This window comes from Salvelinus alpinus, chromosome 15 (assembly GCF_045679555.1).
Source record: "Salvelinus alpinus chromosome 15, SLU_Salpinus.1, whole genome shotgun sequence".
Classification (NCBI taxonomy): domain Eukaryota; kingdom Metazoa; phylum Chordata; class Actinopteri; order Salmoniformes; family Salmonidae; genus Salvelinus; species Salvelinus alpinus.
In genome coordinates, this window is record NC_092100.1 from 48,755,464 (window position 1) to 48,783,085 (window position 27,622).

Consider the following 27,622-nt stretch of genomic DNA (forward strand, 5'->3'; position numbering starts at 1 on the left):
TAGTTGTGGAATTGTTAGGTTAGATTACTCGTTGGTTATTACTGCATTGTTGGAACTAGAAGCACAAGCATTTCGCTACACTCGCATTAACATCTGCTAACCATGTGTATGTGACAAATACAATTTGATTTGATTTGATACTTTCTACATTAAGGACACAGCTAGGTCTATTTGGACATGGCTGACTTTTATTCAAACAGCAAAAAGACAACCACCTTCTCCCCCTTGACATGAATAACATTTCACGAGATTCACTCATCTAGAAAGAATTTCACATCCTCACACAGACTGAGGTATTACTAATAGGGCTAAGAGGTGAAACCACATTCAATTTGGCAACTCTTTGAATTGGGGTGTGACACAAAGCAACCCATTTCTTTTGTATTTCTCCTGTGAGAATAACACACTATGTTTATAAACCATGTATAGAGTATGACATACGCTGTATGTTATTAGCCTTTTCTAGACAAATCTTAATATGCAATAAATATGGTTCAAGCCACATGGTCTGCAGCACATCACATGATGAAACCTTTGGCAAGACTTGGAGAGAAAATAGTTAACATTCTTTCTCTCTGTCCCTCATTCAGCCGTTTACCCATCAGCTGTTAGAGTGAAGAGAGAGATGGCATCAATGGTGAACCCCACCTTTCAGAACGCTATAGAGGATGTAAATGTACTCTTTGAGGTGAGACATTTTTCCTTGGATATCTGTCTCCGGACCTCTGATCTTTCCAATCACATGGGCCACCTGCGCCTGGAGGACTTTGAGTGCACTGTGTTGACCACTGGCAGAGTTCTTTCTCAGCTTGTACAGAGCCATCAAGCAGGACCTGACAGTGACAGCTGAGGAAAAAACTCACAGATAAATGATAACTCTATGTTGTGGATTGATACTATACTGATACTTATTGTTGTCTTCATTTCCAGGGCTCCATTGGTCTCCATTTCTCTAAACTTTTCTATTGATCATTATAGGTAGTGTCAAGAATGATTTCATTGGCTACCCTTGTACTATCGTATCACAGAATCAAAATTACAGTTTGAGATACATTTTAATCATATTTCAGTTTTTAGATTTTTGTTATTATTTAAAACTCTTGGAAAGGTTTATTACTAGTGCTACTCTGAACACACTTGAAATGTAGTTCTGAAAAAATGTGTATATATTTTTTTATCTTTAAAAAGTGATTTTTGTCATATTATTATATGGTTCCTATAGTGTGTTATCAGTAAAATAAAAGTCCCATTAAAAAAAAAATATATATATATATTTACTGTATATATATACACTTTACTGTAAAAAAAAGATGCATCACAACAAAAATGTATTTACACACACAAATGCCAAAAATATTCCTGCCAAAAGTTCATTTAGAAAATGCATAATCAAATCTTTACAAGATATGAGTATAAAATATTAGACAAAATAGAACAGAACGGGAGGACCATGTCACAAGAGCTGCCTCTCGTATTGTTGTTGTTTTAGCCCGTGTCTGGTCCTGCACAGTGTTCATAGGGCCACTGATCTGATAAGCTCTGGCTTCACAGGCTGCTGCTTGGTCGCCAAAGAGTCCACCTTGGCCTCGTCCTGTGAGCTTGGTGGATTTGGAGGGAGGAACGGCACATATCGAACCCAGGAGAAGGAGGAGAGACGAGAGCTAATTCCAAATGGAAGGTTGTACACCTCACTGCTCTCCAAAGTGTTGCTGGAGTCATCAAGGGGGATCTTGTTCCAGTCTATGATGCCCCGCTCCCGCAGGGTGCCTGCATGGCCCAAAGCAGGGGAGTAGAATGCTTCAACTCATCCATAACAGAGACTGAGTACAGGCTATGATATTGTAGACATGAAAGAGGAGGACTAGTGCATTTTACTCTATGTGAAACAGTTGGATAGATACAGTGTTCCCCATCCTCCCATACTGGAGACGTAATTTTGTCAAATCCGGGATACTCAAATGAGTGTGAAATGTTACGTGTGTATGGTACTGTATGTATTAATTATCTAGGTGGCTAACATTAGGGTTAGTGGTTAAGGTTAAGGTTAGGATAAAGTTTAGGTTAGAGGTTGGGTTAGCTAACATTCTAAGTAGTTCAGGGATGCAAACTAGTCACCTTGCGGCGTCAATCGTAATTTTGAATCCTAAATAGGTGACCTACGTGATTCGTGTAGATCTTATGAGAAAAGTAACCAGAAAAGTAACCAAAAAACTGGAATTTGGAAAATTTGAAGGGAGGAAGAAAGTGTGGTGGAACCAGTATTGTTAGCATTGTTAAGTAGCTTGCTTGCTGGATCGAATTATCCGTTAGCTAGCCAGAGAAATGTTGAGCAACATTAGCCAAGTTAACTGATCAAATAATTGAGTTTATGGTGTGAAAATTAGCTGGCTAATAAAGTCAGACAACGTTACAACATCAGATGCGCTAACGTTAGTAACCTAAGCATTTCACTATAGTATTAACTGGTAACGTTATATGACTCCTTGCTGTTCCTTAAGTTATAACGCGTTAGTTGCTTACTGGACCCTGGCAATCTGTGTGAAATGTTAACTAGTTAACTAGCTAACTAACTAACTACTATATGTGAACTAATGTTTTCCCTCCACAGTATGTGGTTAATTTTCAGAATGAGAGAATTAGGTGAAAATGAGGCGTTGCTTGTTAAACCATTAAGTGTAGCTGTAGCTGGGCCTGGCTTAAACTAGATGCCGCTATAGAGGTGAAAGGAACACCACACACACACTCCTTTCGTAATACAGTGGATACAGAGGGGTATGCCAGGTATACTCTCCGCCTGAAAGAGAGAAATTATGCCAACAAAGGGTATCATGCTCTGCTGGCACATTGTAGAACAGATGTCCACAGACAGAAAGTGTACAACATAATAATGTGCAGTGTAGCCCAAAGTTATTGCTTTTGTTGTGTTGAACTTGACAGTAACACTTGTGTGTGAGTGAGGGGGGGATTATTAAATGTTTTACTCAGTGAACGTTATTTTTGCACACATGTAGCCTTGTGCACTTGATCTATGTCTACTCTGATTCAGAGGGGTTGGGTTAAGTGCGGAAGACACATTTCAGTTGAATGCATTCAGTTGTACAACTGACTAGGTATCCCCCTTTCCTTTCCCTACTATAGTGGCCACTATAATAGAGAAAAAATAGAATGCCTGTTTGTTTCATTTTATTTTTTACAGCTCCTGAGTGGCGCAGCGGTCTAAGGCACTGTATCTCAGTGCTAGAGGTGTCACTACAGACACCCTGATTCAAATCCAGGCTGTATCACAAGTGGCTGTGATTGGGAGTCCCATAGGGCGGCGCACAATTGGCCCAGCGTCGTCCGGGTTTGGCCGGTGTAGGCCGTCATTGTAAATAAGAATTTGTTCTTAACTGACTTGCCAAGTTAAATTTAAAAAATCCCAAGTGCAATATTTAGATGTGTGTGTGGTCACAGGCATTCTATTATAAAGGCTGTCATGGCTAACTGCAATATTAGTATATTGTTTTTTTCTCAAGACTTGACTGTCATTTGCAGTAAAGTCTAGGCAACAAATAACATTGGGTTGCTTTCTTTAAATGTTTTTGCTGTGAGTTAGGTTCACATTAAGCACTTTATTTTACACTGATCATGTAGATCATATTCTTTGTTGTTTCATTTGTTAAAACCTCCATAAAATGCTAAAGTTGTCCGTGATGAGATTCGATTAGTTGCAAGGTAGCTAAAAAGTAGTAAGTAGTTGCGAAGTTGCTAATTAGCTAAAATTGTCCATGATGAGATTTGAACATGCAACCTTCGGGTTGCTATACATTTATTTTTGCGTTAAGTAACCATTCGTCTTGTGTAATCATACCAAACGTAGCATATCATACTAACTTGAGTGTCCCAGATTTTTCATCTAGTCTATGAAACCAGGCTGGTCCTCCTGGGTGGAAGCTTACCTGGAATGGTGTTGTCAAGGAAGAACCCAAAGAAGCCTCCAATAAACATGCTGGTTGTTAGAAGCACCTGCAGCAGTTGGTCCAGCTCGACCACACCTGACAAAGAGAATACAGTCACATACTAGAGGAATCTCAGATCTCAGCAACATGACCTCCACTTGCCCTCTATTTTGTTCTTCTGCTGAGCTTTTTCCACCCAGCTTTTTTGTAAGGAATTGTGAATTTTTTTAGTCATAGTGTTTCATGCGTTATCTGCTCTGATACCTGTTGCTATGGCATCCGGGTTCTTGAATATCCAGTTTGGAATGACAAGCCCGGTAAACATGGAAAATCCAAAGATAAACACGTTCCGGGAGGAGTTCATGTCTGCATACTGTCAAATGTTAAGCAGAAAAGAGTTGACAGAGAAACGCCACAAAGTCATTAGGGTTGTTTTAATTCTAATAACTTTCAAAACATTGTACCAAAAACGTATTCACAGATTTCTTGCTTATTTTGAAATTAGATACCTGAACTTGGGTAGGTTACTTTCTAAATTGAATTTGTTAGTTACTAGTTACTTGTCCAAAATTGTAATTTCTAGCATAACTTTTGAATGACCCAACCTGAGTAATGCAATCTGATTACCTTGAGTTACTTTTGGATTACCTTTACCTTAAGCGGCATTAGAAGACAAATACAATCCATCAAACTCATTTGATGTGTCAGAATAGTGGTCTCTGACTTGTGATCAGACTCGCTCAGGTGGAACAAATTTAAACTTCCGCTTTCTTCAATGGTGAATTGAATGTCATTGAGAAAACAATGCATTTTTTTACAAACATCCTTTCTGAATTTAAAAGTAATCTGATTATTATATTTTTGCTGGTAATTTAACTGAAAAGTAAGACATGACAGGTAAGACATGGCTGAAAAAGCCTTCATATGTAAAATGTCTCTATAGTGGCCATTGTACTATTCAACGTGTAAATAAACCTAGACAACTGCGTTTACCTGCAGATTTGAAACTCCAGCTGCAGAAATGACCCCAAACATGACCAAGAACATTCCTCCAATCACAGGTGTGGGGATGGTGGTGAAAATGGCTCCAATTTTACAGAAAAGTCCCATGATGATCATCAATACCCCACCAGCAACGATCACCATGCGACTGCCCACCTGAGAGAGAAAGAAATAACCATGTCTGTTGAGACTGTATAACAGCCAATAGCTTGTATATCTTCCATATTCCAAAAAGCATTGATTTATCTATAATATGCTCAAAATTGTATTGCAGTCTAAATCTAAAAACAGATCGTAATAATGAAAAATAGCCTCTAGCCCATCTCACCTTGGTGATGCCCAGTGCACCCACATTCTCACTATAGGAGGTGGTTCCGTTGCCCGTGCCCCAGGCCCCAGCCAGCAGACAGCCAATCCCCTCAATGCCAATGCCTCTGTTGATGGCATGCTTAGGGGGTGGAGGGGCCCCTGATAGCCTGGCACAGGCATGGTAGTCCCCCACCGACTCTATCATGGAGGATAACACCCCAGCCAAGATCCCTACCACTCCCGCCAGGCTCACAGTTGGCAAACCCCACTGACCTGAGATTGGAATCAGAATAAGGGGTTCCAGTTAACATACAATAAATTTGGGTATTTCTATTCATATAGTGTCTTCGAAAGTATTCGACCCCTTTACTTTTTCCACTTTGTTAGGTTACAGCCTTATTCTAAAATTGATTTAATCGTTTTTTCCCCTCATCAATCTACACACAATACCCTATAATGACAAAGCAAAAACAGGTTTTTAGAAATGTTTGCTAATTTATAGAAAATATAAATGAATAATAATATATAATATCACATTTACATAAGTATTCACACCCTTTACTCACACCCTTTGCTTTGTTGAAGCACATTTGGCAGTGATGACAGCCTCAAGTCTTCTTGGGTATGACACTATAAGATTAGCACACCTGTATTTTGGGATTTTCTCCCATTCTTCTCTGCAGGCCCTCTCAAACCCTGTCAGGTTGCTGCACAGCTACTTTCAGGTCTCTCCAGAGATGTTAGATCGGGTTCAAGTCCGGGCTCTGGCTGGACCACTCAAGGACATTCAGAGACTTGTCCCGAAGCCACTCCTGGGTTGTCTTGGCTGTGTGCTTAGGGTCGTTGTCCTGTTGGAAGGTGAACTTTCACCCCAGTCTGAGGTCCTGAGCGCTCTGGAGCAGGTTTTCATCATGGATATCTTTGTTCCATTCATCTTTGCCTAGATCCTGATTAGTCCCAGTCCCTACTGCTGAAAAACATACCCACAGCATGATGCTGCCACCACCATACTTCACCATAGGGATGGTGCCAGTCGTGACGCTTGGCATTCAGGTCAAAGAGTTCAATCTTGGTTTCATCAGATCAGAGAATCTTGTTTCTCATGATCTGAGAGTCTTTAGGTGCCTGTTGGCAAACTCCAAGCGGGCTGTCATGTGCCTTTTACTGAGGAGTGGCTTCCGTCTGGCCACTCTACCACAAAGGCCTGATTGTTGGAATGCTGCAGAGATGGTTGTCCTTCTGGAAGGTTCTCCCATCTCCACAGAGGATCTCTGGAGCTCTGTCAGAGTGACCATTGCTTCGACCTCATGGCTTGGTTTTTGCTCTGACTTGCACCGTCAACTGTTGGACCTTATATAAACAGGAGAGTGCCTTTCCAAATCAATTTACCACAGGTGGACTCCAATCAAGTTGTAGAAACATCTCAAGGATGATCAATGTTAACAGGATGCACCTGAGCTCAATTTCGAGTCTCATGTAAATAATGTATTTCTGTTTTTTATTTTGAGTAAATTAGCAAAAAAATCAGAAAATCTGTGTACGCTTTGTCATTATGGGGTATTGTGTGTAGATTGCTGAGGATTTAAAAAAATCCATCTTAGAATAAGGCTGTAACATAACAAAATATGGAAAAAGTCAAGGGATCTGAATAATTTCGGAAGGCACTGTCCATATCGATAAACCATACCTATTAGTTACCCATACAGCACTATCTACTAAAGGTTGGGTTAGGATTGTGATAAGCCCTGAGTTTTTTCTGACCATGTGACCGTAGCAGGAAAAACTTGAATATTAGGTTATGGAGTTGTTGCTTATGATCCCACTGAGCAGCTGTGCTTCGTACCTGGATATGGGAATCTGAACCAGGGGGCCTGGCCTATGACATCCCCCTTCAGGTCTGTGCGAGCCAGGTAGCCGTACTGCTCCGGCTCTGAGGGCAGGACATTAGAGATGGTGAAGATGTAACAGATCAGCCATGACAGTGTGATGCCAAGGAGCACCTGAGGAAGAAGTCACACACAGTAATGTACATGCAAATATTACACCAGTCATTATCAGGACCAGGAGTGTTTCCAGACCACAGGAACTGACCAGGGAAAACTTTGGGCTATATAAAGTCCATAAGTGAACAACGAACACCTTTGAGTCTTTGGCCTCGATTCAATCAGCTTGAGCGTAGTGGATACTTTTGCGCTGTTGGAGGTGTAACTGCAGTATGAGCTGACAAATCAGTGAGTGGCTGCTCTTGTGTGACGCCAACCACTCCCTTCCTTATTATCCCTACCGCGTTAGAAGTTCAAAACGGTGAAAGAGAGAGTTGGCTCTATCGATTATCGAAATTATGACAGGCTAATGCATGTTTTCATGTTAATTTGGATGGGGGGGGATTTATAGCCTATCAGTCTAATTGCGGTGTAGACAATAGAACATCATGCATTTGAGTGGTTGAACTTGTAGCGCAGCTTCATGAACTTCTAACATGGCTGCATGGGATTTGTCGGTTATAAAGTCGGGTGTAGTTTTTCATCCAATAGCAGTGTCCGAGATAAGGTCACGCAGGGAGCCACTTGTGGATTTGACAGCTCTAACGCATTTCCACCTCCGACACCTCCAAAACAACCGCTGTGCAGATGTCGGCTAGTGCGGATCTGATAGAATCTAGCCCTTTATTTTCCAATGGACGTACAGGTAGAAGCTGGAAGATGTAGATCCTGGAGGTGTGGAGTTTTTTGGTCTTGTTGTATGTGGGGAATGGTACAGGGATGTGTCGGAGGTACTGGGAGAACAGGATGATCAGAGCAGTCGTCCTGTAGGAAAGAGAAAAACTCTGTTCACAAAGCAGAATGAGCTATCCAGAAGCATTTAGAATGGGTAAGATTCTTCATGTATGTAGCCTACAGTCAGGTCAAAAATGATTGGCATGCTTTATAAAGATCAGTAAAAAATACTATAATACAAATACTGAGCAATACTGTATGCAAAATTATAATATTTTATACTAATACAATTGCTCAGAGAAATGCATTTTGTTTAACAAGCAATAAAAATAAATCGCAAAAAGATAGGGGTCATAATTACTGCCATCGTTGTTGTCAATACTCCAGCACCCACCCCTTGCAAAGATATTGGGAGCTGAGCATTTTTCAAACATGTTTTATGAGATTGGAGAACACATTGGGGAGGGATCTTAGACCATACAGAATCTTTCCAGATCCTTGATCCTTCGTCTGTGCTTATGGACTTCCCTCTTCAATTCAAACAACAGGTTTTCAATGGGGTTCAATTTCAGAAACTGAGATAGCCATTGCAAAATGTAGATTTTGTGGTCAATTAACAATTTCTTTGTGGATTTTGATGTGGGCTTGGTGTTATTGTCTTGCTGGAAGATCCACTTGCGGACAAGTGTCAGCCTCCTGGCAGAGACTACCAGGTTTTTAGCTAAAATGTCTTGGTACTTCTAAGACGCCATCCAGTGTGTGGCACAGTGTGAGAACCGTTTGTTTAAGCCCAAGTATAATCAGTCCTCAATTGTGTCTAGTGTGGTTCAGGCTCAGGCCTCTTGTGAAGGTACAGGTGCAAACCAGTCTGAACACTCGGAGTTAAAAGCCCTCATTTAAACCCAGCAGAGCCAGCTAGAGCTTCTAGTGAAGACACTTGGGTCCTCAAATGAGGCATCAAACAGTGATCTATCCTCCAGATTTGACAGGAATCCAGATGGTGAACCTATTTGTTTCAGGTGTGACCAGGTAGAACACATAGCGTGTTTCTGTTCAACGTCCCAAAAGGGCCCATTTAGAGAAACAGAGGTGGTCCGGTCGGGACCACTGTCGTCAAAGGGTTCAGGGTATAGCCCGGGAACAGGCTATGGCCCGGGAACCTTAAAGATATAACATGGTATTGTGAACCGATTCTAAACTATTGAAGTTTTAATATTTATTTTTTGGAAGTGAGCCAAGGTTATAATTATTGTTTGTATCTTGCAGATAGTTGGAGAAGCCTTTCACTGCTCTCGCTGGGTTATTAGTTTGTGTCCCTTGCATTAGATAGGTAGTTAGGATTTCGGTTTTCTTTGTCTAGTCCACCTGGGCAAATTATCTGGTATATATATATAATGTTATATATAATATAATATATAATGTTGCATACAAAGTTTGAAAGGTCTATCACTTTCATCAAACACAATCAAAGTTAACATTAGCCCTAGAGGCCTTCAATTGCCCAGTTTATAGGTATGCCCAATGTAGGCATATTTTTTAACAATGTGATGCTGCACTCTAAAGGGATAACTTGGAGTAACATGATGTAGGTAAATAAATAATCAAAAGAAAAAAGTGTTTATTTATATTATAAGTACTTAGGCATGTCAAGCGCAAGAGATACTGTCGCAGGTAGGTTTATGGCTTGATCATATCAAAACATAAATATCACAACACTATTTTAACAACTCCAAAGTAATTGCATGTGGAGCAGGAGCCACTGAATCTCTGCATTTCTCTAGTACCCACTCATAATCCACTCTCAATCCACTCTTTTGGTATTGTTTTCATTAGTCCACTGCTGATACAGTCCCAAAATGTCAAGTGTCACATCATCATGATGATGTGGAAAGTGACGCTTTGCTTCTTGAAAGTCCATTATCTTGAAAACTTGACTGCTTACACGTAACAGTGGACTTATGAAAAAAAAATACAAAAATATCGTTTTTGAGTGGATTTTTCTCATGAGGTCTCCTAAATATCTGTCGACTAGGTGGGACTCTTATGACTAAAGAGGCTTCACGCATAGCTTTTTACCCATAAGAGTAGGAGTAAAATGTCTCTCTTCTCAGGACTTATGACAAATCTTCTACTCTGAGACGCTTTGTGGATATGGGCCCAGTTCAACAGTTGATAACTACAGGCTTGTGGGGAGTTTCGAGTGAAACCATACTGAGAGGTACACACATAGTGGAGATGCCCCAGTGGTTCCCTGCGCTCATTCCAGCCGAGTCATACAGGGACAGGCCAATCAGAGAGATGGTGGGTGCGATGGTGAGGGGGCCAATAAAACGCATGAAGAAACCGATGAGGCCAGAGAAACCCACCAGCACCTGGAACAAAGAGCCCACCATGATGGAGCCCTGCAGCTGTAGAGGAATACAAACACACCAAATGAGCAAATACACATCAATAAACACGAGTAATAGTATTTCATCATATTTCATGTGAACCACATTAATGTGAAACGTCCTCTCACTGTCAACTGCGTTTATTTTCAGCAAACTTAACATGTGTAAATATTTGTATGAACATAACAAGATTCAACAACTGAGACATAAACTGAACAAGTTCCACAGACATGTGACTAACAGAAATGGAGTAATGTGTCCCTGAACAAAAGGGACATGTGTCAAAAATCCAAAAAAAATCCCCCAAAAATCCCCAAAAGTAACAGTCAGTATCTGGTGTGGCCACCAGCTGCATTAAGTACTGCAGTGCATCTCCTCCTCATGGACTGCACCAGATTTCCCAGTTCTTGCTGTGAGATGTTACCCCACTCTTCCACCAAGGCACCTGCAAGTTCCCGGACATTTCTGGGGGGAATGGCCCTAGCCCTCACCCTCCGATCCAACAGGTCCAAGACGTGCTCAATGGGATTGAGATCCGGGCTCTTCTCTGGCCATGGCAGAACACTGACATTCCTGTCTTGCAGGAAATCATGCACAGAACGAGCAGTATGGCTGGTGGCATTGTTATGCTGGAGGGTCATGTCAGGATGAGCCTGCAGGAATGGTACCACATGAGGGAGGAGGATGTCTTCCCTGTAACGCACAGCGTTGAGATTGCCTGCAAGATAACAAGCTCAGTCCGATGATGCTGTCACATGGACCCTCCACCTCCAAATCGATCCCGCTCCAGAGTACAGGCCTCGGTGTAACGCTCATTCCTTCGACAATAAACGCGAATCTGACCATCACCCCTGGTGAGACAAAACCGTGACTCATCACTGAAGAGCCCTTTTTGCCAGTCCGGTCTGGTCCAGCGATGGTGGGTTTGTGCCCATAGGCAACATTGTTGCCGGTGATGTCTGGTGAGGACCTGCCTTACAACAGCCCTACAAGCCCTCAGTCCAGCCTCTCTCAGCCTATTGCGGACAGTCTGAGCACTGATAGAGGGATTGTGCGTTCCTGGTGTAACTCGGGCAGTTGTTGTTCCCATCCTGTACCTGTCCCGCAGGTGTGATGTTTGGATGTACCGTTCCTGTGTTCCTGTGCAGGTGTTGTTACACGTGGTCTGCCACTGCAAGGATGATGAGCTGTCCGTCCTGTCTCCCTGTAGCGCTGTCTTAGACGTCTCACAGTACGGGCAATGCAATTTATTGCCCTGGCTACATCTGCAGTCCTCATGCCTCCTTGCAGCATGCCTAAGGCACGGTCACACAGATGAGCAGGGACCCTGGGCATCTTTCTTTTGGTGTTTTTCAGAGTCAGTAGAAAGGCCTCTTTAGTGTCCTAAGTATTCATAACGGTGACCTTAATTGCCTACCATCTGTAAGATGTTAGTGTCTTAACAACCGTACCACAGGTGCATGTTCATTCCTTGTTTATGGTTCATTGAACAAGCATGGGAAACAATGTTTAAACCCTTTACAATGAAGATCTGTGAAGTTATTTGGATTTTTACGAATTATCTTTGAAAGACAGGGTCCTGAAAAAAGGACGTTTCTTTTTTTGCTGAGTTTAGATACTGGAATCAAGGGTTATCAAAAAGTGATCAAACATGGTAAACTTGTTCTCTTTCTTTCTTTACATTTACATTATAGTCATTTAGGAGACACTTTATATTTGTCAATCACATTACTAAAAGGCGGCAGGTAGCCTAGTGGTTAGAGCAGTGGGCCTGTAACCGAAAAGTTGCTGGATTGAATCCCCAAGCTGACAAGGCAAAAATCTGTCATTCTGAACAAGGCAATTAACCAACTGTTCCCTGGTAGACCGTCATTGTAAATAAGAATTTCTTCTTAACTGACTTGCCTAGTTTAAAAAAAAATCACCTCTCGCATGCGGCTCTGCCACACATCTATGTACTCAGGAGAGGTGGTGTTGACCAAGGAAGCGTTCTGGGTCCAGGCAGGGCATGTCCACTCTGGCATTGACAGCATAGCCATGGAGGGAGCTAGAAAGGCAAAGGTACCCCCCTGAACAATGGGCAGTCTGAGGGATAGAGAGAGATGGGAGATAGAGGGGAGAGTAAGACAGATACCTGAAATCACAAATTGCAGAGATTAGATGTTCTGGCTAGAATCTTTAGACTATTACATAAGGAATTCTTCCCCTTTGTAGTATAATCAGAAACCGACTTGTCTTGTGAAGTAGTAGTTGGAGGTTATGGTTGGTCAGGTTGGACCAGAGATGAAACAGCAACACTGGCTCTTTTGCCATCTTCATGTTCTACACAGATCTGGGACTAGGTTGATGCTTGGCTTTTCTGAATAATGATTCATCAAGCATTTGCCTGCATGATTATGGATTCAGGTGACCTGTGCTCTGTGTAAGGTAAGGTCTCTCAGCTTTTGCTCCATATACCTTAACATCACTTTGGGTCATCAGAATTGCTCCTATCCATGAAATAAGTGAGGAAAGGAGAGCGTTCGCAACATTTATGTCCAAAATAAACTTAAATAAAGTACATACCCTTCAAATTAGTGGATTCAGCTATTTTAGCCATACCCGTTGCTGACAGGTGTATACAATCAAGCACACAGCCATACAATATCCATAGACAAAGACTGGCAGTAGAAAGGCCTTACTGAAGAGCTCAGTGACTTTCAACATAGCACCGTCTCAGGATGTCACCTTTTCAACAAGTTAGTTAATCAAATTTCTGCCCTGCTAGAGCTGCCCTGATCAACTGTAAGTGCTGTTATTTTGAAGTGGAAACATCTAGGAGCAACAACGGCTCAGCCGTGAAGTGGTAGGCCACACAAGCTCAAAGAACGGGACCGCAGAGTGCTGAAATGTGTAGCGTGTAAAAATGTTCGGTCTTCAGTTGCAACACTCACTACTGAGTTCCAAACTGCCTCTGGAAGCAACGTCAGCACAATAACTGTTAATCGGGAGCTTCATGAAATGGGTTTCCATGACCAAGCAGCCACACACAAGCCGAAGATTACCATGCGCAATGCCAAGCGTCAGCTGGAGTGGTGTAAAGCTAGCCCCCATTGGACTCTGGAGCAGTGGGAACGCGTTCTCTGGAGTGATGAATCACACTTCACCATCTGACAGTCCAACGGACGAATCTGGGTTTGGCGGATACCAAGAGAACGCTACCTGCCTGAATGCATAGTGCCAACTGTAAAGTTCGGTGGAGGAGGAATAATAGTCTGGGGCTGTTTTTGTTCCAACTTCTAGAGGAACACCTTCCTAGAAGAGTGGAGGCTATTATAGCAGCAAAGGGGGGACCAACTCCATATATATGCCCAAGGTTTTGTAATGAGATGTTCGACAAGCAGGTGTGCACATACGTTTGGTCATGTAGTGTACAATACATTCGGGAAAGTATTCAGACCCCTTCCCTTTTTCCACATTTTGTTACGTTACAGCCTCATTCTAAAATGGATAAAATGTTTTAAAAATCCTCATCAATCTACACACAATACCCCATAATGACAAAGCGAAAACAGGCTTTGACATTTTTGCACATTTATTACATTTTAAAACAGAAATACCTTATTTACATAAGTATTCAGACCCTTTGCTATGAGACTCAAAATTGAGCTCAGGTGCATCCTGTTTCCATTGATGATCCTTGAGATGTTACTACAACTTGAATGGAGTCCACCTGTGGTAAATTCAATTGATTTCCTGTCTATAAAACAGATTGACAGTGCTTGTCAGAGCAAAAACCAAGGCATGAGGTTGAAGGAATTGTCCGTAGTGAGCCGAGAAAGGATTGTGTCGAGGCACAGATCTGGTCGCAAAAAATGTCTGCAGCATTGAAGTTCCCCAAGAACACAGTGGCCTTTATCATTCTTAAATGGAAGAAGTTTGGAACCACCAAGACACTTCCTAGAGCTGGCCGAAAGTGTAGGTTATAGAGAATTATTGTGACACAAAAATAGAAAATCATTCAATTCAATTATGAGGAATTATATTAGCCTAATCGAGTTGTAAATAAGGCTAGCCTACATATCACATTCCAGTGTTCGCATGGGATTTCTCTTAATGTGACTCCGTGCAGCCAATGCAATGTCCGCTTTCGGTATAATACCAGGTCCTGCTTGTGGATTTGATCGTTTTAACACAGTTCTACCTCTGACACTGCCAAAACATCTGCTATGCAGGTGTCGGCAAGCGCATATCTGATATAATCTAAATTTGACTAAATAAGATTTGTTAAATATTTTCAACATTAGTCTACTGGTGTATTGCGATCATCTTTGAATTCTGGGACTTTGTTTTGTCAATCTATTTGTGTAAATGATTTAAATCTCAGTTCCAAAATACTTCAATAATATCTCACAGCTGTAATGTGCTGACTGCGCAACGGACAGGATTTCCGGTTTCTAATTTTGTCAATCTGATTTGTGGTTCATGAGAATAATTTTAAAGTATTTTTAGCATTAGCATGCAGTTACAGTGCAGCCATATTTCAAGCAGCAACTTATGTTATGGAGTGAATCTGATTTATGGTTCATGAGGAGAAGATGATTTCAGATTATTTTGAGCATTAGCATTACATACAGATGTAGGATCTTAATTTAAGCCAGTTTGCTACAGCAGGAAAATAATAGAGTGATCAAATTAAGATCCTACATCTGTAAGCCTTTGTGGAGTGGAGTTACAAAGGGTTTAAATGGACACGTAAAATCAGATTTCCTTATTTATCAATAACTCATCCAATCCCTTAGTTTTCTCAGTGTCACGAATACCACCGAAGGTGGCTCCCCTTCCTGTCCGGGTGGTGCTCGGCGTTTGTCGTCCCCGGTCTACTAGCTGCCACCGATTCCTTTTTCCTTTTCGTTTGTTTCTGTCTAATTGTTTTCACCTGTTCCTTGTTGGGGTTTTGGGATGGGTGTTATTTATGTTCGTTTTGCCCGCTGGTGTTTGTGCGGGCTTGTTGGTTGTTACGTTTGGTGATGTATCGTGGTTTGTTTTGGGTTTTCGCTGTCCAGTGTTTGTAACGAGGTTTGGGGTTTGTTTAGCGCCAGTGTTTTGGGCATTCACCCATGTTTTGGACCTGTTACGTTTTGAAGGACATTAAAGCGTTTTCCCGTTCATTTCGCTCTCTGCATTTGACTCCTCACTCATTTCACTCACCCGGCGTTACACTTAGACTAAATTAATCATCTTTGCTTGAGTTATTTGACCATTTCAGCTTTGCTGTGAACCCCTAAAAAGATTATAGAATGTTTGTTCCACTTTGACATTGGAGTACTTTGTGTAGATCGTTGAATTGTTTTGTTTACAATTTAATCCATGTTAATCCCACTTTGTATCACATTGTTTTTGAAAACCCCTAATTACAAATAGTAACACATCATATGTTTTTGTTTATATTGAACTGTTTATCAATGATAAAACATAATGTAAGTCCTTTATACTGCAAAACATTATGTTTATGCATTGTTTGAAGTAGTTAGGGCAAGCAAATTGTCTTGTCCCAGTACTGACCCAGTAGAGTTGTAGTGACATTTTGGGGATTTAGACATATCTATTATTTTGAATGGTGGAAAGTAAACAAACTTATTTAATATATTGTATAGATCAATAAAACAAAGAAGGCTACTACAATACATATTTGTTTTACAAATATAATATGTGTCCCTTAGTTTTATGTAATTGGTGTTACCACCTTGAAGATCACTCATTACAAGGATTTACCAGGACCTTGAGCATTCCCTGAAGTGGCAAACGGTTATTGCGGGAGGGGTCTATATTAAAGAAAATGATTAGCTAATCACACCTTTTTAGTATGTCATACATTTCAGGATTCCATTGATGATATGGGGTGTCTCAATTCAAAGTGTCATTGGTGTTACTCAATTTAAATGAACGCAAATTGCATTGTGAGCAAAATTCTTAACGAAATCACATTAGGCCTCAAATTAAGAAAAGCCTCAATTACCTCAAATGTGTCATTGGTGTTACCATCGTTACTACTCCTACTGCTGGCACAGTGTTATCATAATGGTCACAATTATTTAAAGTCATTAAGCTGCCATATGAGTTGATTTAGAATGGGAAGATGTACATTCAAATTACAAATACAGAAAGTTAAGTACATGTTTTCTAAAATGCCCAAATGACACCAAAAATTAAGAACCGCCCATTCAGTATATTCTTGATATTATCAGATGATCTCAGCTCATCATGGTCTGGACATAGATTACATAGATGACATAAAAACAAACCACCACCTACAGTAATTACAGCAGTTAACCTAACCTACACAAGCTTGACGACTACAGTGCCTTCAGAAAGTAGTCACACCAACTTGACTTTTTCAACATTTTGTTGTGATACAAAGTGGGATTAACATGGATTTAATTGGAAAGAAAACAATTCAACGATCTACACAAAATACTCCAATGTCAAAGTGGAACAAACATTCTATCATCTATTTTTAATGGAAAATAAAACACTAATATATTTAGATTTCATTAGTATTAAACCCCTGAGTCAATACATACATTAGAATCACATTTGGCAGCAAGTACATCTGAGTTTTTCTGGGTAAATTTGAAAGAGCTTAGCAAATCTGGATTGTACAATATTTGCCCATTATTCTTAAAAAATGATTCAAGCTCTGTCAAGTTGGTTGTTGATCATTATTAGACTGTCATTTTCATGTCTTGACAGAAATTTTCAAGACGATTTAAATCAAAACTGTAACTAGGCCACTAGGCCACATTAAATGTCATCTTGGTAAGTAACTCCAATGTGTATTTGGCCATGCATTTTAGGTTATTGTCTTGCTGAAAGGTGGATTTGTCTCCCAGTGTCTGTTGGAAAGCAGACTGAACCAGGTTTTCCACTAGGACTTTGTCTGTGCTTAGCTACAGTATATTCCTTTTCTTTTTATCCGCCAAAAACTCCCTAGCTCTTGCCGATGACAAGCAAACTCATAACATGATGCAACCACAACCATGCTTGAAAATATATATTATAAAGAGTGGTACTCAGTGATGTGTTGTGTTGGATCTGCCCCAAACATAATGCTTTGCCACATTTTTTGCAGTATTACTTTAGTGCTTTATTGCAAACAGGATGTATGTTTTGAATATTTTTTATTCTATGCAAGTTTCCTTCTTTTCACTTCGACATTTAGGTTAGTACTGTGGAGAAACTACAGTACTACTTTCTCCTATCACAGCCAGTTAACTCTGTAATTGGTTTAAAATCACCATTGGCCTCATGCTGAAATCCCTGAGCGGTTCCGTCCTCTCCATCAACTGAGTTAGGAAGGACGGCTGTATCTTTGAAGTGACTGGGTGTATTGATACAGCATCCAAATTGTAATTGTAATTGTAATGCTCAAAGGGATTTTCAACGTCTGCTTTTTATTACATTTTTACTCATCTACCAAAAGGTGTCCTTCTTTACAAGGCACATAGATGGGGGTAGTCATTCAAAAAACATGTTAAACACCATTATTGCACACAGAGTTAATCCATGCAATTTACGGTATTATCTGACTTGTCGAGCACATTTTTACTCCCAAAGTTGTTTAGGCTTGTCATAACAAAGAGGTTGAATATTTATTCAGCTTTTCATTTTTTATTAATTTGTAGAAATGTTCAATAACATAATTCCACGTTGACATTATGGGGTATTGTGTGTAGATCAATGACACAAAATCTAAATGTAATCAATTTAAAATTCAGGCTGTAACAACAAAATATGGAAAAAGTATAGGGGTGTGAATACTTTCTGAAGGCACTGTATACTTCACCACTCATCCTGCATATGAGCAAGCAAATCTCTTCTATTGACCCCATGCCAATTCAGGCTCAATGACCTGGAATTGTACGAGTGGGGGAGCTGAGCTCCAGTACCAGTTCTTCAGTTAGAGATTCAGCTCTTGATGGCTTTAATTTCACAAAGACCCTGTGCACAGTCGAGAATATGCTATGGTGTGAGGCTAATGCAGCACACTGACCTGAAAAACTGGCTCCGAATATCAACAGAGGCTTAGAAAGAGACATGAGAGCTCATACTGTACAACCTAGCTAATCAGAGCTTCAGCAAAATCAATCTTTACAATAAACGATAGTCTACTGCTGGATCTCCTGGAAAGCATGACAACCAAATCAGATATTGTGTTTAGCCTTAAGTAAAATTCCAGGAAATTGCCATGGATTTTATTGTACTTTGTTTTGATTCCAACATGACAATACAACAAAGAGACGCCTTGCCCCTTTGATGTCTGGCAATTCATGACTAGTAGATTCCCTTATACATGGTATACGTGTCATGGTTGGATGGCTCCACCTTGATATTGCCCAGGATATCTTATCAAGGTCAATCTTTATTGACCAAATAAACATTTGACTCCCTTGTACCTTGTTCTCCCTGCTTTTGGCCCCATTTATGTTCACAGACACTCTGTTGCTGTTGAATAATTTGTCCAAAGCCATATCCAACCAACCACAGCTTCCCTCACCTGATTCCGAAGGTGACCTGCAGCAGGGTGCACACGCCTGACACAAAGAAGATGGTGCTGATGAGGTGACCCTGGGTCAGGCCATCGTGCTGCAGACACAGACCCTGAGACAGGATCAGAGGGATGGCGATTATCCCCCCAAACGCTGTCAGTAAATGCTGAGGAGAGGGGGAGATGGATGTAAGAGAGGAAGAAGAGATGCACTCATGACGGTTTCATCCACTGATACTGAGGCCAAGATGAGCAGATGAAATCACAGGTACAGGAACAGTATTTGCAGTATTTATTATTTTTCATTTGCAGCCAAATTCATCCTGGAAAACTAGGTTAGTTTGACTGTTCATCCAATTGATTACATTGGCTGATCAAATCAATGGAATCCCAAGGAGGCTCAACCTCTCCAACCTCAACCAGTGAGAAGGGAACCCTGCTGCCTCCAATAAAACGGAGTAGGGATTGGATTTACCTGGATGCCCAGGATTATGCATAGGTACCAGGCTGGGACATCTGTGACACAGTAGGACAGCTTGTTCTTGTCATCCTCCTCAGAGAGGCCGGAGCCCTCTCCATCATTCTCCAGCTCACAGAAATGCCCATGAATCTACAGCACAGATAGCAAGGTCTCATTCATTAGGACAATGGAAAACATTTCATTCTGCAACGGAATAGGAAAATGTGCGTCTCTTATTGGCTAATCCAGGTAGTCCCTCCCTGTTCCCATGCATTTTATTCTGTTTAATCCCAAATGGGCTGACTCACAGGCATAACATTACCCATACTACAGGAATAAGGAAACTCTTGGATATGCTGTGGTGGACTGTTATTACAATTGCGTCACGGGAACCTGGTAGAAATATGTTTGTAACGTAAGTGTAGTTAGTCATTGAATAGCTCTGAATTCACTGAATCCATTTTTGTAGCCAACTGGTACCCTCAAATCGTATCCTGATGTCGACAGCAGATGGTAGTTGTATTCATAACATTAACTAGCTAACATACATTTTGAGAAAACAAGTTATATTAAGTGGCTAGCTACTGTAGCTAGCTAGCGTTAGCAACGTTTGGTGGTCAATGAGACTGAGAGCTAGCTGAGCTAGCAAACAATGTAACAAAATTATAATTCTAAAATTTTAAAAATACTCCCTCAACAGGCAGTGGTGCACTGTTAAATTATATTTGCCATTTCAATATTTATTTTTTTGAAGAAAACTGTTTTTGCCACGGCCTGGCTTTCATGTGATTTAAACGTGAGCTTGTGCGAGATGTCGGACTCGACGACAATTGCTATCCATTGGAGCACTGCAATTCGTTGCCCACAATTCTGAGGTGGGACATAGCGAAAGGTCAATTAGCAGGTAATCTATGGTAATTTTGGTTTTTCACACTTAAATTCAAGAGAAAATAGCCTAATTAATGAAAATAAACATCTAATCAACAATGGCAAACTCTTGATTTGTTTCACCTGCCACAAGTTTGGCAGCAAAACATTTACAACAAAGACATATTGACTTAGTAAAATAAATAAAAGTGTGTAAAAAAAAATATAAAGGATATGTCATGCTGAAACCCTCATGTTATTATTATTATTATTATTAATTTAAATTTTTAATTTTTTATAACCTTTATTTATACAGGTTTTTTCTCATTGCGATAACATCTATCTTCCAAGAGAGACCTGGTCCAATAGCAGCAGAGAGAACAACGTTTCAGACAAAACAACTTACATACACTAACACAACATTAAACAAAACTATAAACACACATACAGTACAACAAAAACATTGTACATTAAAAACACAAAAACACAAACAGCTGGCCTAAAAACAATTACACTCTTCTATGATATATACATCGATCAAGTGTTTAAACTCCACCAACGAAACTAGATGATCACATTTTAATATGTTCATGACAGAATTACAGGACCATGGAGCTAAGTAACTAAAACTATTTCTACCATGTCCTGTTCTAATTTTTGGTACTGTTAGAAGCAAATCAGAATGGGACCGTAATTTATATTTATTTACTGACCTGACTAAAAAAGAAGAACATAGATAAAATGGCATTTTACCCAATAGGCCTTATAAATCAGTGTATACCAGTGTTTAAGCCTACGCAAGGTCAATGATGACCAGCCAACAGCGCTGTAGAGATCACAATGATGTGTTAGACGTTTCTGATTTGAAATGGACCTGAGGGCTGCATGATACACTGAATCAAGTGCTCTCAGGGTAGTGGCTGAGGCCTGCATATACAGTGGGGAGAACAAGTATTTGATACACTGACGATTTTGCAGGTTTTCCTACTTACAAAGCATGTAGAGGTCTGTAATTTTTATCATAGGTACACTTCAACTATGAGAGACGGAATCTAAAACAAAAATCCAGAAAATCACATTGTATGATTTTTAAGTAATTAATTTGCATTTTATTGCATGACATAAGTATTTGATACATCAGAAAAGCAGAACTTAATATTTGGTACAGAAACCTTTGTTTGCAATTACAGAGATCATACGTTTCCTGTAGTTCTTGACTAGGTTTGCACACACTGCAGCAGGGATTTTGGCCCACTCCTCCCTACAGATCTTCTCCAGATCCTTCAGGTTTCGGGGCTGTCGCTGGGCAATACGGAGTTTCAGCTCCCTCCAAAGATTTTCTATTGGGTTCAGGTCTGGAGACTGGCTAGGCCACTCCAGGACCTTGAGATGCTTCTTACGGAGCCACTCCTTAGTTGCCATGGCTGTGTGCTTCGTGTCGTTGTCATGCTGGAAGACCCAGCCACGACCCATCTTCAATGCTCTTACTGAGGGAAGGAGGTTGTTGGCCAAGATCTCGCGATACATGGCCCCATCCATCCTCCCCTCAATACGGTGCAGTCGTCCTGTCCCCTTTGCAGAAAAGCATCCCCAAAGAATGATGTTTCCACCTCCATGCTTCACGGTTGGGATGGTGTTCTTGGGGTTGTACTCATACTTCTTCCTCCAAACACGGCGAGTGGAGTTAGACCAAAAAGCTCTATTTTTGTCTCATCAGACCACATGACCTTCTCCCATTCCTCCTCTGGATCATCCAGATGGTCATTGGCAAACTTCAGACAGGCCTGGACATGCACTGGCTTAAGCAGGGGGACCTTGCGTGCGCTGCAGGATTTTAATCCATGACGGCGTAGTGTGTTACTAATGGTTTTCTTTGAGACTGTGGTCCCAGCTCTCTTCAGGTCATTGACCAGGTCCTGCCGTGTAGTTCTGCGCTGATCCCTCACCTTCCTCATGATCATTGATGCCCCACGAGGTGAAATCTTGCATGGAGCCCCAGACCGAGGGTGATTGACCGTCATCTTGAACTTCTTCCATTTTCTAATAATTGCGCCAACAGTTGTTTCCTTCTCACCAAGCTATTGTCCTGTAGCCCATCCCAGCCTTGTGCAGGTCTACAATTTTATCCCTGATGTCCTTACACAGCTCTCTGGTCTTGGCCATTGTGGAGAGGTTGGAATCTGTTTGATTGAGTGTGTGGACAGGTGTCTTTTGTACAGGTAACGAGTTCAAACAGGTGCAGTTAATACAGGTAATGAGTGGAGAACAGGAGGGCTTCTTAAAGAAAAACGAACAGGTCTGTGAGAGCCGGAATTCTTACTGGTTGGTAGGTGATCAAATACTTATGTCATGCAATAAAATGCAAATTAATTATTTAAAAATCATACAATGTGATTTTCTGGATTTTTGTTTTAGATTCCGTCTCTCACAGTTGAAGTGTACCTATGATAAAAATTACAGACCTCTACATGCTTTGTAAGTAGGAAAACCTGCAAAATCGGCAGTGTATCAAATACTTGTTCTCCCCACTGTATATAACATCACTAAAATCTAAAACCGACAGTTATGTACATCGTACCAGCTCCTTCCTGTCCTCAGAAGAAAAACAAGCCTTATGCCGGTAATACAATCCTATTTTCAGCTTGAGCTTCCTTCAAGTTCTCTACATGCACAGTGAAGCTCAGCTTATCATCAACCCACACACCCAAATATTTGTACACTTTAACTTGCTCTATAGCATGTCCAGCCAATGTAGCAATGACATGATTTGTAACATGCCTGGCATTTGAAAATACCATGCATTTTGTTTTACCCGAATTTAGAATCAGCTTTAAATCATACAGATTCTGTTGTATGATGTTAAATGCTCGTTGGGCATTTTCAAAAGCTAAAGATAAACTACTACAACTTGAATAAAAAACAGTATCATCTGCATAAAAATGTACATCTTCTGTTTCAATAAGATCCCCAATGTTGTTGATATACAAAATTAACAACAGTGGGCCCAAAACGGAACATTGCGGAACACCTGAGCACACCTCTATGGACTCAGATTTACAACCATCCGCCATTACACATCGTGTACGATTTGATAGGTAATTTATAAACCAATCTAGAGCATGACCAGTAATTCCACAACATTTTAACCTTTGCACTATCACAGCATGGTCCACGGTGGCAAAAGCCTTCGCCAAATCAATAAAAACAGACACACAATGTAACTTCTTATCAAGAGCACAGTGGATGTCATTTAAAACCTTCAATGTTGCTGAAACAGTGCTGTGAACACCAATGGTATTCACTAAATTGATGGTTTATATTTTGGATAATGTTTTCCAGCTTTCTCATTCTATTATTACATTTTTTATAATCTTATTTGATTGTGTGGCCTTGTCACATGTAAAATATATAAAACAGAGGACCAGAGATAATTACAGACACCTGTGATAATCTGAAGTACCTAAAAGGGCCACTAGATGTCTTGTGATAAATTAAATACAATCCTTGAAAGTTACCAAAATGCTGGTAGTTTACAGTAATATACCCTCCGTTTGCAACCTTACCCATAACACAGGCATAATATCACCCATAACACAGGCATAATATCACCCATAACACAGGCATAATATCACCCATAACACAGGCATAATATCACCCATAACACAGGCATAATATTACCCATTACACAGACATAATATCACCCATAACACATGCATAATATTACCCATAACACAGGCATAATATCAAAGATAACACAGGCATAATATTACCCATTACACAGACATAATATCACCCATAACACAGGCATAATATCACCCATAACACAGGCATAATATCACCCATAACACAGGCATAATATTACCCATTACACAGACATAATATCACCCATAACACATGCATAATATTACCCATAACACAGGCATAATATCAAACATAACACAGGCATAATAGGCTATTATCAATAACACTCATAATACAGCAATAATATAATCCATAATACAGGCATAATATAACTCATAACACAGGCATGATATCACTCATAACACAGACATAATATAGCATAAAACCCAAAGGGGTTTTCAATGATTTACTGAAAGTGTGTTTGTTTACAGTCAACATTAAGACATTCTGGAAACCCATGTCACGTAAAGTAGCTGTGCACCAACGCTAGCCTATCAGTGTTAGCTGAATAGATTGCCTCAGATGCATGTAGACTGTTGGCATGCGTTAGCAGTAACAGTTTATTTTAAGGTATTAGCAAATAATTGGCCAATAAGACATGACTTCTAATGTTTGAATAAGACAACACTTTTCACAGTCAATGATTTGCACCAGAGAGCCGTACAGTATGTTAGTTACGCATGAGGGGCTGGAATGTTGAGGCTCAGGTGATCATCAAGGCTGTACCATAAGTAAACAACTCTTCTCAGCCTACTAAGAATGAGCAGCTTCATTCTGCTTCACCAGACCCATCCTAGAGTACAAATTCTTTCATTTCAAAATATACATGTGACTGTTGGGTTGAAATAGCATGCATGTAAACAAGCCCCATTCAAAGGTGCTCAAGTCACTCAGTTCTTATGAATTCACTCTGACTTCTGTGAAATGATGACTATTCTAGACAGTTTTTACAACGGTAGGCCTACGCAATCTGGAGAGCACCACCTGTGTTATGCTATGTGGTTTGGAGATCAATATATTACCAAGGCTGAAAATCACAGGGAATTTGTTTCTTTGTTTGAGTTTACACATTAATCTATGTCAAAACCTATACACAGGGTTGGGGAGTAACGGATCACATGTAATCCGTTACATGTAAGGGATTACAAAAAAAGCGTTAACTGTATTCTGTTATGTTACCAGCAAAAATATTGTACTCAGATTACAGATACTTTTGAAAAAGTAGAATATTACTTTGAAGATTACTTTTAAATTCAGAAAGGAGGTTTGCGGAAAAAAAATCTTTGACACGTCGCTGTTTTTTCAATTACATTCAAATCAGCATTGAAAAAAGGCGCAAGTTTAAGTTTGTTCCACCTCAGCGAGTCTGACCAGAAGTCAGAGACCACTATGATGACACACCAAATGTGTTGGATTGTTCATGGGAAAAGATCAGGAATAGGCTTTTGTAGGCTACAGTCCATGTCTTGCAATGGTTCGACTGCTGTCGGCATCCAAAGATTATCCTACTTGAATAAACGCTTGGAGGTAAGGATGACAGCAGTGGTGTAGTCTACGGCGATACGGATATCACTTATTATTGTTATCTACTTAGCCCATTGATGTGAATCACAATGCTGCTCTCTCATTTAGCTATTTGCGCCTTACGGATTGTGGTTGTTGTGGATGGCTGTTCACAAATCTAAATGTGTATTTTAACCCAATAATGGTTGAATTCAAGAAGTCTAAGGTGCCTATCAATCATTGTTTTTGAAACCAGTGGACAGCCAGCGAAAAATGCACTCTTGCAACAGCTGCACAGTGCAGATCCTAGCCTATGGAATAAAAGTGAGGCTTTTATTGCTCAATCTAATTCATACTGATAAAAAAATGTAATCCATACTGTAGGCCTAATGGACACATGTTCAAACTCTTACACTTTCTATAGACTTAAAGGGACAATCTGTAGTTGCTACATCCATTTTTGGACATATATATATATATCCATTGATTCTTGAAGAATATAACTTATAAATGCCTCATGAGCTTAGTTCAACTGTCACACTCCAAGAGAACCCAAAATATAAGCTTGTTTTTCTACATTGTTTGTAAACATTGTAAATGTAAACAAAGACTGTATAGCGTCATAGCATGGTTTAAACAATAATGTTGATATCATGGATGGTCAGTCCTTGCATCCATAGCTCTGTCTATTAATCTGAGAGTGGTTACATTTCTCCAGGCCTACCCGTCAGTTTTTTACCAAAACGGAGACGGGGCAACAATTTTGTTATTGTTTCATAAGTGGATTTGCCCTTTAAACAGCTGTATATTATAAATATATCAAAGTGTCACCAACAAAAAGATAAACAATAGGCCTACAGAAAATGCAGCATATGGCATTAATTTTTCACATGTAAATAGCACTTTTCATTAGCTCTCAAAGCATGTCATTCCATGAGCACAGCATTTTTTCTACAACTCAAATCAATAAGCGCAATCAGTAAAATAAGCGGAATCATGACAATAAAATAGTAAACAACAGTGTAGGGCTGGCTAATAAGTCCTTAGTTTTGGGGTTATGCTCAAGTTAAACAATTTGGCTAATCTATATTTCCAAGTCCTATTCTTGAATATCAAGGGGTATAACATTTATTGGAATGACTGGAATTCTGATAGACTATGGTTTATAATGTAACGATACAATTTCATTGTATTATTATATGTAGTTGAATGTGATGGGTTGGAAGAAGCCTACATAACCAACCAATAAAGTAAAATGTAACATCCATATATGGCCAGCTATGTAAACTTTAACATTGATTTATCCTGCAATAGATGTGGTTCAATTGGTAACATACATTTTTGTCTTCTTCTAATGCCTCTAGAGGGGAAAGTAATCTAAAAGTAAGTGAATGTAATCAGATTACGTTACCGAGTTTGGGTAATGCAAAAGTTTAATGACTGATTACAATTTTGGACAGGTAACTAGTAACTGTTACGGATTCCATTTAGAAAGTAACCTACTCAATCCTGCCTATACATGTAATAGGCTGCACTTGCAAACTTATGTAGCCCAAAATGTAATATTTGTGTAGATAAACATTTCTAAAAGTTCCAGCCTTAAAGCCAGTAAATGTCCATAGGTCCAATAACAAAATAACCTCTACTCATAACCACAGCAGAAAATGTCAACATAATCCTCCAGAAGTGGAATAAACATGTACATACTCACAGCAAATGTGTCGTTTTCGAGACCATTGCTTTCCTTCTCTGGAGACATGGCTCCAGTCTGGACTCAGCTAGGATGCTGGGTCCTGTGAGTTATGAGTGAAAAGTCTCAACAAGAAGTGTACTACCTCGACCTCTCTTTCTCTGTCTCTCACAATGGTAACTATTGGAAACAATAACATAATAAGACATTGGATCCGTAAACACTCTACTGTAGTACCCATTTGTACAGTATAATGTATTGTAGAACTTTATCTACAAAAGATAGTTATGTCTGCTCAATGCATTACATTTCTATCCAAGTGTTAAGAAATGTCCCCTTTGTAAATAAACCTGTCCACTCACCTGACCGTGTGTTGGCCTCTAGTTGTGTCTCTGTTGGCTCTCTTCTTTCACTTCAGTGATAATCACTTGAAGATAATTATTTATCTGGCCAGGTATATAAAGTATGACTGGCCACACTTAATAGCCCCTCCTCCCCATCCTCATTTATTCAGAGCGCTGTCAATCTTGCTCAGATT

At 40.1% G+C, this 27,622-nt stretch overlaps 1 protein-coding gene across 2 annotated transcripts; it reads right to left on the minus strand.

The window, feature by feature from the left end:
• Positions 1-190: 190 nt before the first annotated feature.
• slc23a4 (solute carrier family 23 member 4) lies at positions 191-27,622 on the minus strand. 2 transcript variants are annotated; one of them, XM_071343876.1, is made up of 13 exons: positions 27,447-27,622; positions 27,106-27,187; positions 19,359-19,493; positions 18,893-19,050; positions 12,282-12,441; positions 10,193-10,374; positions 7,936-8,056; positions 7,093-7,249; positions 5,269-5,522; positions 4,932-5,096; positions 4,203-4,311; positions 3,939-4,034; positions 191-1,767 (listed from the first exon to the last, which is right to left on the minus strand). In XM_071343876.1, the coding sequence occupies exons 2-13, from the start codon at positions 27,151-27,153 to the stop codon at positions 1,514-1,516; spliced, it is 1,839 nt and encodes a 612-aa protein (XP_071199977.1). In that variant the 5' UTR covers positions 27,154-27,187; positions 27,447-27,622; the 3' UTR covers positions 191-1,513. The 2 variants fall into 2 exon arrangements, with proteins under 2 accessions (XP_071199977.1, XP_071199976.1); XM_071343875.1 differs by having other exon boundaries at positions 27,106-27,264; positions 27,447-27,621.

What these genes read in the sequence shown, in the direction of transcription:
- slc23a4 (XM_071343876.1), bottom strand. Translation starts at nt 27,153, where the DNA reads ATGTCTCCAGAGAAGGAAAGCAATGGTCTCGAAAACGACACATTTGCT. An exon ending in GTTCAGATTCCCATATCCAG is followed by an intron (nt 5,523 to 7,092) that starts GTACGAAGCACA and finishes TTCCAATCTCAG; the next exon opens with GTCAGTGGGGTTTGCCAACT. An exon ending in CCCGGATGCCATAGCAACAG is followed by an intron (nt 4,035 to 4,202) that starts GTATCAGAGCAG and finishes TCTCTTTGTCAG; the next exon opens with GTGTGGTCGAGCTGGACCAA.